At 37.6% G+C, this 12,014-nt stretch overlaps 1 protein-coding gene across 2 annotated transcripts in view; it reads left to right on the top strand.

Moving 5' to 3' along the window:
* Nucleotides 1-12,014, top strand: part of LOC123933458 (cytochrome P450 3A12-like) — a 51,071-nt gene that overhangs the window by 14,808 nt on the left and 24,249 nt on the right. For both annotated transcript variants that reach the window (XM_045992645.1, XM_045992644.1), the window contains one exon: nucleotides 1,250-1,349. In XM_045992645.1, the coding sequence (XP_045848601.1) occupies nucleotides 1,250-1,349 (100 nt within the window). The remainder of the gene's footprint in view (nucleotides 1-1,249; nucleotides 1,350-12,014) is intronic.

Below are 12,014 nucleotides of genomic sequence, written 5' to 3'. Positions count from 1 at the left end.
ATTCTCAGACCACAATGCTTTGAAACTCAAACTCAACCACAAGAAAAAGTTTGGAAGGAGTTCAAACACTTGGAAGCTAAAGACCATCCTGCTCAAGAATGTTTGGATCAATCAGGAAATCAAAGAAGAACTTAAACAATTCAAGGAAACCAATGAGAATGAAGACACATCACTCCAAAACCTATGGGATATGGCAAAGATGGCCCTAAAGGGGAAATACATAGCCATCCAAGCCTCCCTCAAAAAAATCGAAAAATCCTGAATACACCAGCTTTCTTTACACATGAAAGAACTGGAAAATTAACAACAAAGTAAGCGAACTCCATGCACAAGAAGGGAAATAATCAAGATTAGAGCAGAGATCAAAGAGTTAGAAACTAGAGATACAGCAGAACACATAATGAAACTAGATGACGGTTCTTTTTTTTTTTTTTAAAGATTTTATTCATTTATTTGACAGAGAGAGAGAGATCACAAGTAGGCAGAGAGGCAGGCAGAGAGAGAGGAGGAAGCAGGCTCCCTGCGGAGCAGAGAGCCTGATGCGGGGCTCGATCCCAGGACCCTGAGATCATGACCTGAGCCGAAGGCAGCGGCTTAATCCACTGAGCCACCCAGGCACCCCAATGACGGTTCTTTTAAAGAATCAATAAGATTGATAAACCATTGGTCAAACTAATGCAGAAGAAAAGAGAGAAGACCAAATTAATAAAATTATGAATGAAAGGGGAGAGATCCAAGGAAATAGAAACAATCACCAGAAATTATTATCAACAGTTATAAGCCAATAAGTTAAGCAACCTAGAAGAAATGGATGCATTCCCAGAAACCTGTAAACTTCCGAGACTGAAACAGGAATTTCTTTAAAATTATAATTTTTCATAGCTAAGTGGGTGGTCTCTCCCTATTTTTTTGTTCCTAGATCATTTACTTGCCTTCAGGTATTCACTAACCTAAGTATCTTCTTGATAATATATAAAAATTACTTGAAATGTCTGAAACACATAAAAATACTTGAAATATTCTAAACATGCAAAAAATTATGGAAAATGGTCCAGGAAATACACATGTACACATTACCTAGAGTTGATAAATGTTCTAATGTAATTCCTTTTTTTTCTAATGTTATTTCTAATCATGATGACATATTTTAGATTATATAACATCGGGATGAAAGTTTGGGCTTCCAGGCATAGCTGCAGCTACAGAAACTGACATGTTAAATGTAATCAGTTCTGTTTTCCCAAAACAGGTTTTATGATGGGCGACAACCTGTGTTGGCTATCACGGATCCAGACATGATCAAAACAGTACTAGTGAAAGAATGTTATTCTGTCTTCACAAACCGGCGGGTAGGCATGGAGTTATTTTAAATTTATATATATATTTATTTATTTATCTACTTACTTATTTATAAAACTTTCATTTTTTTTTTTCATATCTTTCCTAAAATTCCCTCCAGGTCTTGGACCTTCTTTTTTTTTTTTAAATTTATTTATTTTTATTTGTTTATTTACAGCATAACAGTGTTCATTGTTTTGGCATCACACCCAGTGCTCCATGCAGTACGTGCCCTCCTCATTACCCACCACCTGGTCCCTCAACCTCCCAACCCCCCCAACCCCCGCCGCCCCTTCATAACCCTCTAGTTGTTTTTCAGAGTCCATAGTCTCTCATGGTTCATCTCCCCTTCCAGTTTCCCTCAACTCCCTCTCCTCTCCATCTCCCCATGTCCTCCATGTTATTTGTTATGCTCCACAAATAAGTGAGACCATATGATACTTGACTCTCTCTGCTTGACTTATTTCGCTCAGCATAATCTCTTCCAGTCCCGTCCATGTTGCTACAAAAGTTGGGTATTCGTCCTTTCTGATGGAGGCATAATACTCCATTGTGTATATGGACCACATCTTCCTTATCCATTCATCCGTTGAAGGGCATCTTGGCTCTTTCCACAGTTTGGCGACCGTAGCCATTGCTGCAATAAACATTGGGGTACAAATGGCCCTTCTTTTCACTACATCTGTATCTTTGGGGTAAATACCCAGCAGTGCAATTGCAGGGTCATAGGGAAGACTGTAGTCAGAGATACAGAAGGACACTACATAATTCTTAAAGGGACTATCCGACAAGACGATCTAACAATTGTGAATATCTATGCCCCCAATATGGGAGCACCCAATTACATAAGAAAACTATTAATCAAGATAAAGAGTCATATTGATACGAATACAATAATAGTAGGAGATCTTAATACGCCTCTCTCAGAAATAGACAGATCATCGAGGCAGAAAATTAATAAAGAAATAAGAGCATTGAATGAAACATTGGACCAGATGGACCTCATCGACGTATATAGAACATTCCACCCTAAAACAACAGAATACTCATTCTTCTCAAGTGCACATGGAACCTTCTCCAGAATAGACCACATACTGGGTCACAAAGCAGGACTCAACCGATACCAAAAGACTGACATTATTCCCTGCATATTCTCCGATCACAATGCTTTGAAACTGGAGCTCAATCACAAGGAAAAGTTCAGAAGGAACTCAAACACCTGGAAGCTAAAGACCACCTTGCTTAAGAATGCTTGGATCAACCAGGAGATCAAAGACGAACTTAAACAATTCATGGAAACCAATGAGAATGAAGACACCTCAGTCCAAAACCTATGGGATACAGCAAAGGTGGTTCTAAGGGGGAAATACATAGCCATCCAAGCCTCCCTCAAAAACATTGAAAAATCCAGAATACACCAGCTGTCTCTACACCTTAAAGAACTGGAGAATCAACAACAAATCAAACCAACTCCACATGCAAGAAGGGAAATAATCAAGATTAGAGCAGAGATCAATGAGGTAGAAACGAGAGATATAGTAGAACGTATCAATGAAACTAGAAGCTGGTTTTTTGAAAGAATCAATAAGATCGATAAACCGTTGGCCACACTAATCCAAAAGAAAAGAGAGAAAGCCCAAATTAATAAAATTATGAATGAAAAGGGAGAGATCACAACTAACACCAAGGAAATAGAAACAATCATCAGAAATTATTACCAACAGTTATATGCCCATAAGCTAAGCAACCTAGATGAAATGGATGCATTCCTGGAAAGCTACAAACTCCCAAAATTGAACCAGGAAGAAATTGACAACCTGAATAAACCGATATCTAGCAATGAGATTGAAGCAGTGATCAAAAACCTCCCAAAAAACAAGAGCCCAGGACCTGACGGATTCCCTGGGGAATTCTACCAAACTTTCAAAGAAGAAATAACACCAATTCTCCTGAAGCTGTTCCAAAAAATTGAAGCAGAAGGAAAACTTCCAGACTCTTTTTATGAAGCCAGCATTACCCTGATCCCCAAACCAGGCAAAGACCCTACCAAAAAAGAGAATTTCAGACCAATATCACTGATGAATATGGATGCAAAGATTCTCAACAAGATCCTAGCAAACAGGATCCAGCAGCACATTAAAAAGATTATCCACCATGACCAGGTGGGATTCATCCCTGGGTTGCAAGGTTGGTTCAACATTCGCAAATCAATCAGTGTGATAGAACACATCAATAAGAGAAGAGAGAAGAACCACATGGTCCTCTCAATTGATGCAGAAAAAGCATTTGACAAAATCCAGCATCCGTTCCTGATGAAAACGCTTCAAAGTATAGGGATAGAGGGAACATTCCTGAACTTCATAAAATCTATCTATGAAAGACCCACAGCAAATATCATCCTCAATGGGAAAAAGCTTGCAGCCTTCCGGTTGAGGTCAGGAACACGACAAGGATGCCCACTCTCACCACTCTTGTTCAACATAGTTTTAGAAGTTCTAGCAACAGCAATCAGACAACAAAGAGAAATAAAAGGTATCCAAATTGGCAAGGAAGAAGTCAAACTCTCTCTCTTCGCAGATGACATGATTCTTTATATGGAAAACCCCAAAGACTCCACCCCCAAACTACTAGAACTCATACAGCAATTCAGTAACGTGGCAGGATACAAAGTCAATGTACAGAAATCAGTGGCTTTTTTATACACCAACAATGAAAATACAGAAAGGGAAATTAGAGAATCGATTCCATTTACTATAGCACCAAGAACCATAAGATACCTGGGCATAAACCTAACCAAAGAAGTAAAGGACCTATACTCGAAGAACTACAGAACACTCATGAAAGAAATTGAAGAAGACACAAAAAGATGGAAGACTGTTCCATGCTCTTGGATTGGAAGAATAAACATTGTTAAAATGTCTATACTGCCTAGAGCAATCTATACTTTTAATGCCATTCCGATCAAAATTCCACCGATATTTTTCAAAGAGCTGGAGCAAATAATCCTAAAATTTGTATGGAGCCAGAAGAGACCCCGAATTGCTAAGGAAATGTTGAAAAACAAAAACAAAACTGGCGGCATCACGTTACCCCGATTTCAAGCTTTACTACAAAGCTGTGATCACCAAGACAGCGTGGTACTGGCATAAAAACAGACACATAGACCAGTGGAACAGAGTGGAGAGCCCAGATATGGACCCTCAACTCTATGGTAAAACTTTCATTTTGACACAATTATAGATTCACAGGAAGTTGTCACAGGAGTTCCCGTGCCGTATGGTCTTCAAGCTCTTTTCCCTAATATCCTGCAAAGCTATATATAGTATGGAATTGGAAATTGACTTTGGTTGTAGCCACAGAACTTATTCAGATTTCAATTTTTTATGTGCACTCATTTGTGTGTGTATGTGTGCATGTGTGTGTTGCTTTCTGAGCATTTATCTTTCATGTGGATTTGTGTACCCACCACCCCAATCACATTACAGAACTGTTCCATCAACAAAAGTCTCCCACTTACTATTCTTTTGTAGGCATGGTGTATGGCTTGTCTTTTTGTTGTATCAGGGTCTTCAGCAGAACAAACATTTTTTCCCCTGGTTTTATTTTTTTAATTTAATTTATTTTTTCAGTGTTCCAAGATTCATTATTTATGCCCCACACCTAGTGACTTGATTTGAATCTCCCTGATGGCTGATGATGATGGACATGTATCTGTATATCTTCTTTGGAGAAGCATGTGTTCATGTCTTCTACCCATTTTTTGACATGATTATCTGTTTTTTGAGTTTTGAATTTGAGGAGGTCTTTATAGGTCTTAGATATCAGCCCTTTGTATGTAGTGTCATTTGCGAATACCTTCTCCCATTCCGTGGGTTGCCTCTTTGTTTTGTTGGCTGTTTCCTTTGCTGTGCAGAAGCATTTTATCTTGATGAAGTCCCAAAAGTTCATTTTTGCTTTTGTTTCATTTGCCTTTGGAGACATGTCTTTAAAGAAGTTGCTGTGGCTGATGTTGAAGAGTTTATTGCCTATGTTCTCCTTTAGGATTTTGATAGAATTCTGCCTCATGTTGAGGTCTTTTATCCATCTCGAGTTTATCTGTGTATATGATGTAAGAGAATGGTCAAGTTTCATTCTTCTATACATAGGTGTCTAATTTTTCCAGCACCAGTTATTGAAGAGACTGTCTTTTTTCCACTGGATATTTTTTCCTGCTTTGTCAAAGATTATTTGACCATAGACTTGTGATCCATATCTGGACTCTACTCTGCTCCACTGGTCTATGTGTCTGTTTTTATGCCAGTACCATGCTGTCTTGGTGATCACAGCTTTGTAGTAAAGCTTGAAATCAGGCAACGTGAGTTTTGTTTTTCTTTTTCAACATTTCCTTAGCAATTCGGGGTCTTTTCTGGTTCCATACAAATTTTAGGATTGTTTGTTCCAGCATTTTGAAAAATGCCTGTAGAATTTTGATAAGGATGGCCTTGAAAGTATAGATTGCTCTGGGCAGTATAGACATTTTAACAATGTTTATTCTTCCAATCCATGAGCACGGAATGCTTTTCCATCTTTTTTGTCTTCTTCAATTTCTTTCATGAGTGTTCTGTAGCCTCTCAAGTATAGATCCTTTACCTCTTTGGTTAGGTTTATTCCCAGGTGTCTTATGGTTCTTGGTGCTGTAGTAAATGGAACCGATTCTCTAATTTCCCTTCCTGTATTTTCATTCTTAGTGTATAAGAATGCAACTGATGTCTGTGCATTGACTTTGTATCCTGCCACATTACTAAATCGTTGTATGAGTTCTTGTAGTTTGGAGGTGGAGGTTTGGGTTTTCCATATAGAGTATCAGGTCATCAGCGAAGAGAGAAAGTTTGACTTCTTCTTTGCAAATTTTAATACCTTTTATTTCTTTTTGTTTTCTGATTGCTGTTGCTAGGACTTCCAGTACTATGTTGAACAACAGTGGCAAGAGTGGACATCCTTGTCATGTTCCTTATCTCAAAGGGAAGTCTGTCAACTTTTCCCCATTGAGAATGATATTCACTGTGGGTTTTTCATATATAGATTTTATGAAGTTATGAGCAAATATTTTTTATTTTGATAAGGCCAATTTAACTTTTTTTTTCCTTTTATGGGTTATGAGTTTGGCCTCAAGTTTGAAAAATATTTATCTAGCCCTACATCCCCAGGATTTTCTCAAAGTAGTTCATTTTATGTTTTACATTTAAGTATACAGTTTTATATTGTTTTATGTTTTACATCTATAATATAAACATTATATAATTTTATGTTTCACATTTAATTCTATGATCCATTTTGTGTCAATTTTTAGTGTTAATTGGGAGGTGTGAAATTTAAGTCAAAGATCCTTGTTTTTGGCCAATGGATGTCTAATTGCTCCAGCACCATTTGTGAAAAGGCTATATTTCCTCCATTGAATCGCTTTTGTACCCAGATCAAAATTGAGTTGGGCCTATGTGTGTGTCTATTTCTCATTCTTTTTTTTTCACTTTTTTAAAAAAAATTCTTTTCAGGGGCACCTGGGTGGCTCAGTGGGTTAAGCCTCTGCCTTCGGCTCAGGTCGTGATCCTAGGGTCCTGGGATCGAGCCCCACATCAAGCTCTCTGCTCGGCGGGGAGCCTGCTTCCTCCTCTCTCTCTCTGCCTACCTGTGATCTCTCTCTCTCTGTGTCAAATAAATTTTTTAAAAAAAATTCTTTTCAGCGTAACAGTATTCGTTGTTTTTGCACCAAACCCAGTGTTCCATGCAATATGTGCCCTCCCTATTACCCACCACCTGGTTCCCCCAACCCCCCACCTCCCGCCCCTTCAAAACCCTCAGGTTGTTTTTCAGAGTCCATAGTCTCTCATGGTTCACCTCCCCTTCCAATTTCCCTCAACTCCCTTCTCCTCTCCATCTCCTCATGTCCTCCATGTTATTTATTTCTCATTCTTTGTTCTGTTCATTGATCTCTGTATCTCTCCCTCCACCAATACCAGGTTCTCTTGATTACTGCAGCCATATAGTGAGTCTCAGCATCACAAGCAGTGATTCTTCCCATTTTATTTTTTGTTGGAATTGTTTTAGGTATTTTAGCTCCTTTGCCTTTCCATACAAATTTAGAATTAGCTAATCTATATTTACATAATGTTCGCTGGGATTTTTTTAAAGACATGATTTAAACTTATCAATCATTTGTACAAAATTTCTATCTTTACTAAGTCATGTCTTTTAATGCATGAACACAATATGTGTTTATTTAGGTTTTCTTTAATTTTTTTCACCAACATTAAGTTCTCAGTGCAGGAACACATGTTTTGTTCAACACACATCTCAAATGTTTCACCTTCTTTGTGTGATTATAATTGTTATTGTGTTCTTAATGTGTTTTCACATATTCATTTTGTAGAAATGTGGTTGGGTTTTGGTGTTGATCTTATTTCCTATAACCTAGCTTAGCTCATTTATTAGATGCAGAGGTGTTCTTTTCATATTCATCAAAATTTTCTACATTGACAATTATATCACCTGAAATAGGGACACTCCTATTTTATCTTTCCAATCTGTATGCCTTCATTTCTTCACTTTGTCTTATTGCATTAGCTAGGAGATCTATTACGATGTTGACTAAGAGTGGTAAGAGTGGACATTTTTGCTTTCTTCCTGATGTTAAGGCAAAACATTCAATCTTTTGCCATTTATCAATGTATGTATATATTTTTACAATGAAAACATATATTTAAATGTGATGTTTTCATTTATAAAGTGATTATGACAAATGAAACATAGTAACAAATCTATCAGCATCCAGTTACTTTGTATGTGGGTGTGCATGTATATTAATAACATGTAAGATCTACTTTTTAAGCAAATTTCAAGTATATAGTACAGTATCAATAATTATAATCACCATGTAGTATATTGTCTCCAGTACTTACTCATCTTAAAATTGAAAGTTTTTACCATTTTATTACTATCTGCCCTCTGCCCTCCTCCTCAGCCTCTGATAGCTACCATTTTCCCTCTGTTACTAAGCTGACTTTATTTTTCTAGATTCCACTTATAAGTGAGATCATGAGACACCTGTCCTCCTGTGTCTGGTGCAGTGCTCCTAGCCCATTGTCCATGTTGTCTAAGTTCATCCATGCCAGGATATGACAAGATTTCCTTCCTTTTTAAGACTGATCAATATTCCATATTCTCTATCCATTTATCTGTCCATTTACATATATTTATCTATCTATCTATCTATCTATCTGTCTGTCTTTAAATTCCAGTTAGTTAACATGCAATGCAATATTGGCTTTAGGAGTACAATTCAGTGATTCATCACTTACATACAACACCCAATGCTTATCACAAGTGTCCTCCTTAATACCTATCACCCATCTAGCCCATTCCCCACCCACCTCCCTCCATCAGCCCTCAGTTTATTCTCTATCATTTAGAATCTCTTATGGGCTATGGACTCTGAAAAACAACCTGAGGGTTTTGAAGGGGGGGGTTGGGAGGTTGGGGAACCAGATGGTGGGTAATAGGGAGGGCACATATTTCATAGAGCACTGGGTGTGGTGCAAAAACAATGAATACTGTTATGCTGAAAATAAAAAATAAAAAAGAATCTCTTATGGGTTGTTTCTTTCTTAAAACCCCCTTTTTACCCCTTCCTAAATTTTCTTCTGTGTTCTTTCTTAAATTCCATGTACAGTGAAATCATATGGTGTTTGTCTTTCTCTGACTGACTTGTTTCACTTAGCAGAACACTCTTTTGCTTCATTCACATTGTTGCAAATAGCAAGATTTCTTTCTTTTTGGTGGCTGAATAATATTCCATTATATATGTATTGTGGAATATATATATGTGTGTGTATATATACATACATATATATGTATATATACAGACATACACACACAAAGATATAGATATAGATAGATATAGATCTAACATCTTCATCCATTAATCAGTCTATGGGTATATTTGTGCTCAATCCATAGTTTGCCTAATGTTGCTAAGCTGCTATAAACACTGAGATGCATGTATCCTTTTGAATATGTATTTTTGTATCCTATGGGGTAAATACCTAGTAGTTTAATTGCCAGGTCATAGGATAGTTGTATTTTTAACTTCTTAGAAACCTCCATACTGTTTTCCAGAGTGACAGCGTCAGTTTACATTTCCACCAACAGTGCAAATTCCCCTTTCTCTGCATCCTCACCAGCAATCTGTTGTTTCCAGAGTTGTTAATTTTAGACCTTCTGGGAGGTGTGAGGTGATATCTCATAATGGATTTGATTTGTATTCCACTAATGATGAGTGTTGTTGAGCATCTTTTCCTGTGTCTGTTAGCCATCTAGGTGTCTTTGGAAAGTGTCTATTCATGCCTTTTGCCCATTTCTTAACTGGATCATTTGTTTTTTTTTTGGGTGTGGAGTTTGGTAAGTTCTTTATAGTTTTTGGACACTAGCCCTTTATCACATACGTTATTTGCAAGTATCTTCTCCCATTCCATAGACTGCCTTTTAGTTTTGTCAAGTGTTTCCTTCACTATGCAGAAGATTTTCATCTTGATGAAGTCCCAATAGTTCATTTTGGCTTTGGTTTCCCTTGTATCCAGCAACATGTCTGGTAAGCAGTTGCTATGGCCGAGATCAAAGAGGTTTCTGCCTGTGTTCTCCTCTGGAATTTTGATGGTTTCCTGTCTCACATTTGGGTCTTTTATCCATTTTGAACTTATTTTTGTATATGGTAGAAAAAGTGATCCAGTTTTATTCTTCTGCATGTGGCTGTCCAGTTTTCCCAGCACCATTTGTTGAAGACACTGTCTTCTTTCTGTTGGATATTGTTTCCTGATTTCTGGATCAGGGTCCATTTCTGGATTTCCTGTTCTGTTACATTGACATTTAAAGTAATCATTGATAGGTAAAGATTTAGTATGATTATTTCAGTAATCCAAGTGTTTCATAGAACCGTTGTTCCTTCTTCTCATCTTCCTTTGTAATTTCATGGTTTTTGTTACAGTGGCACGCTTTGATTTTTTTTTCCTCTTTATCTTTTCTGAATCTACTCTAGGTTTTTGCTTTGAAGTTACTAGGAGGCTTACACAGAATATCTTATACATGTAGCAGTCTATTTTAAGCCGATGAGAACTTAACTTTGTATTCAAAACAACAGTGCTTGCTTAGGCAGCACATATACTAAAATTGTATTCAAAACAACACTTTTACTCCTCCTCCATGAGTTTTATGGTTTTGATGTCAAAATTTATATATTTTCATATTGTGTGTTTAAAAATTATTTTAGCTATGTTATTTTAATTTTCTTTTAACCTTTCACTAGAGTTATGAGGGATTTGCATGTCACTAGTATAATATCACTGTGTTCTGAATTTGATTATATATTTATATTTACCATTAAGATTTGTACTTTCATGTGATTTCATGTTCTTAGTAAGTGTCCTTTTATTTTAGCTTGTAGAATTCCCTTTAGTATTTCTTGTAAGGCAGGTTCAGTGGTGAATTCTTTCCACTTTTTGATTGTCCAGAAATGTCTTTCTCTCTCATTTCTGAAGGCCTTCTATTCTGGGTAAAGTATTCTTGGTTAGTGTTTATTTTTCAGCAGTTTGAATAAATCATCCACTGTCTTCTGGATTTCCAGATTTCTGCTGAGGAATCCACTGACAGCCTTATGGGTGTTGCCTTCTTTGGGATGTGTTCCTCATCCCTGCCTCCTTTCAAGACATTTTCTTTGTCTCTTATTTTTTTTCTTTGTCTTTAAATTTTAACAATTTTATTATCCTGTGTCTTAGTGAAGTCTTTTTTGGATTCAGTCTTACAGGGGACTTTAAGCTTCACATCCCAAGATTTTCATATATTTCCCAATTTGGGGAATATTTCAGCTGTTGTTTCTTTAGTAAGTATTCTGCCCACTTCTCTCTTCTGCTGTGACTCCCATAGTGTGAATATTGTTTCATTTGATGGTGTCCTATACATCTTGGAGGTGTTTCTCCCCAGTTTTTTTCCCCATTATATTTGACCGAATAATCTGAAATAATCTAGAGGGCACCATTTGTTCAGGCAGTTGGGGTCCACACCATCAGAAATTGTATGATCCTTGGTAGTAAAACAGTGGAGGGTTCTTTATGGCTGCCATAGCTATTGAGGTCTTCAGCAGCAGCACCAGATCCAGCACCAGGAGACTGGAACTACACCATGCAGAGTGGTAGCCAGAGTTGGTCCTATGCACACACTCATCTGTGGAAGCTGAAAGCAATCACATGCCCCAAACAAGCCTGGGTCCAGCAGAAGTACCATGGCCAACTGTGAACACACAGGTAGGCTTGAGTGTCTGGGCTGCCTGTGTGCACTTATGTGGCTTCAGGGATAGTTGTTACTGCATGCACAGCAGTGGGTGATTGTTATTGGAGTTCAGGCTGGCAGTGTGTAATTGTATAGCTTCAAGGTTTAGCTGTGGTCTCATGTGGCAGTGCAATCCAGGGACAGGAGTCAGGCCTGGCCTTATATCTGAAATGTGCTGGTATTTGAGCTGGTGTTGTACATAAGCCCAGTCACAAAAGTATACAGATTACAGGGCTCAGAGTGTAGGTGGTGGCCCTGACTGAGGCAACTCAAGTGAGTGCAGATGGGACACAGCAGGACTCTGGCAGCTGGAGTCTGCAAAT

Source organism: Meles meles, chromosome 21, assembly GCF_922984935.1.
Source record: "Meles meles chromosome 21, mMelMel3.1 paternal haplotype, whole genome shotgun sequence".
NCBI lineage: Eukaryota > Metazoa > Chordata > Mammalia > Carnivora > Mustelidae > Meles > Meles meles.
This window is presented reverse-complemented; position numbering and strand designations above follow the sequence as displayed.